Here is a 502-nt window from a genome sequence, read left to right as displayed (position 1 = left end):
ACACTAACCTGGGGTAGTGTGCAGTGTAGTCCACACTAACCTGGCTCGGTATGTCAGTGTAGTCCACACTAAACCTGGGGTAGGGTGCAGTGTAGTCCCACACTAACCGTGTAGTGTGCAGTGTAGTTCACCACTAAACATGGGGTAGGATTGTGCAAGTGTAGTTCCCACACAACCTGGGGTAGTGCTGCAGTGTAGTGCACACTAACCTGTGATGTGCAGTGTAGTTCACACTACCTGGTAGTGTGCAGTGGTAGTTCACACTAACCTGGGGTAGTGTGCAGGGTGTAGTTCACACTAACCTGGGGTAGTGGGGCAGTTGTAGTCACCAACTAAAACCTGGGTAGTGGCATTGTTAGTTCACCACTAACCTGGGTAGTTATGCATTGTAGTTCACCACTAAACCTGGGGTTAGTATACAAGTGTAGCATGTTCATATTCATGTTCATGTAGAGCTTTGGCAGGTAATGGGTGGTGCTGTGGGGTGGTAGTAGCCAGGGTG

General features: G+C 49.4%; 1 protein-coding gene across 1 annotated transcript in view; it reads right to left on the bottom strand.

Annotated features, from left to right (window-relative positions):
• Window positions 1-379: 379 nt before the first annotated feature.
• The window catches only part of LOC112073616 (epithelial splicing regulatory protein 2), a 16,581-nt gene continuing 16,458 nt past the window's right edge, over window positions 380-502 (bottom strand). Inside the window, exon 15 of the mRNA XM_024140879.2 lies at window positions 380-405. Within this exon, the coding sequence (XP_023996647.1) occupies window positions 380-405 (26 nt within the window). The remainder of the gene's footprint in view (window positions 406-502) is intronic.

The sequence above is a fragment of the Salvelinus sp. IW2-2015 genome, unplaced genomic scaffold (genome assembly GCF_002910315.2).
Source record: "Salvelinus sp. IW2-2015 unplaced genomic scaffold, ASM291031v2 Un_scaffold2318, whole genome shotgun sequence".
NCBI classification, from domain to species: domain Eukaryota; kingdom Metazoa; phylum Chordata; class Actinopteri; order Salmoniformes; family Salmonidae; genus Salvelinus; species Salvelinus sp. IW2-2015.
Note: the sequence above shows the minus strand (reverse complement) of the source record. Positions and strands in the feature narration are given on the sequence as shown.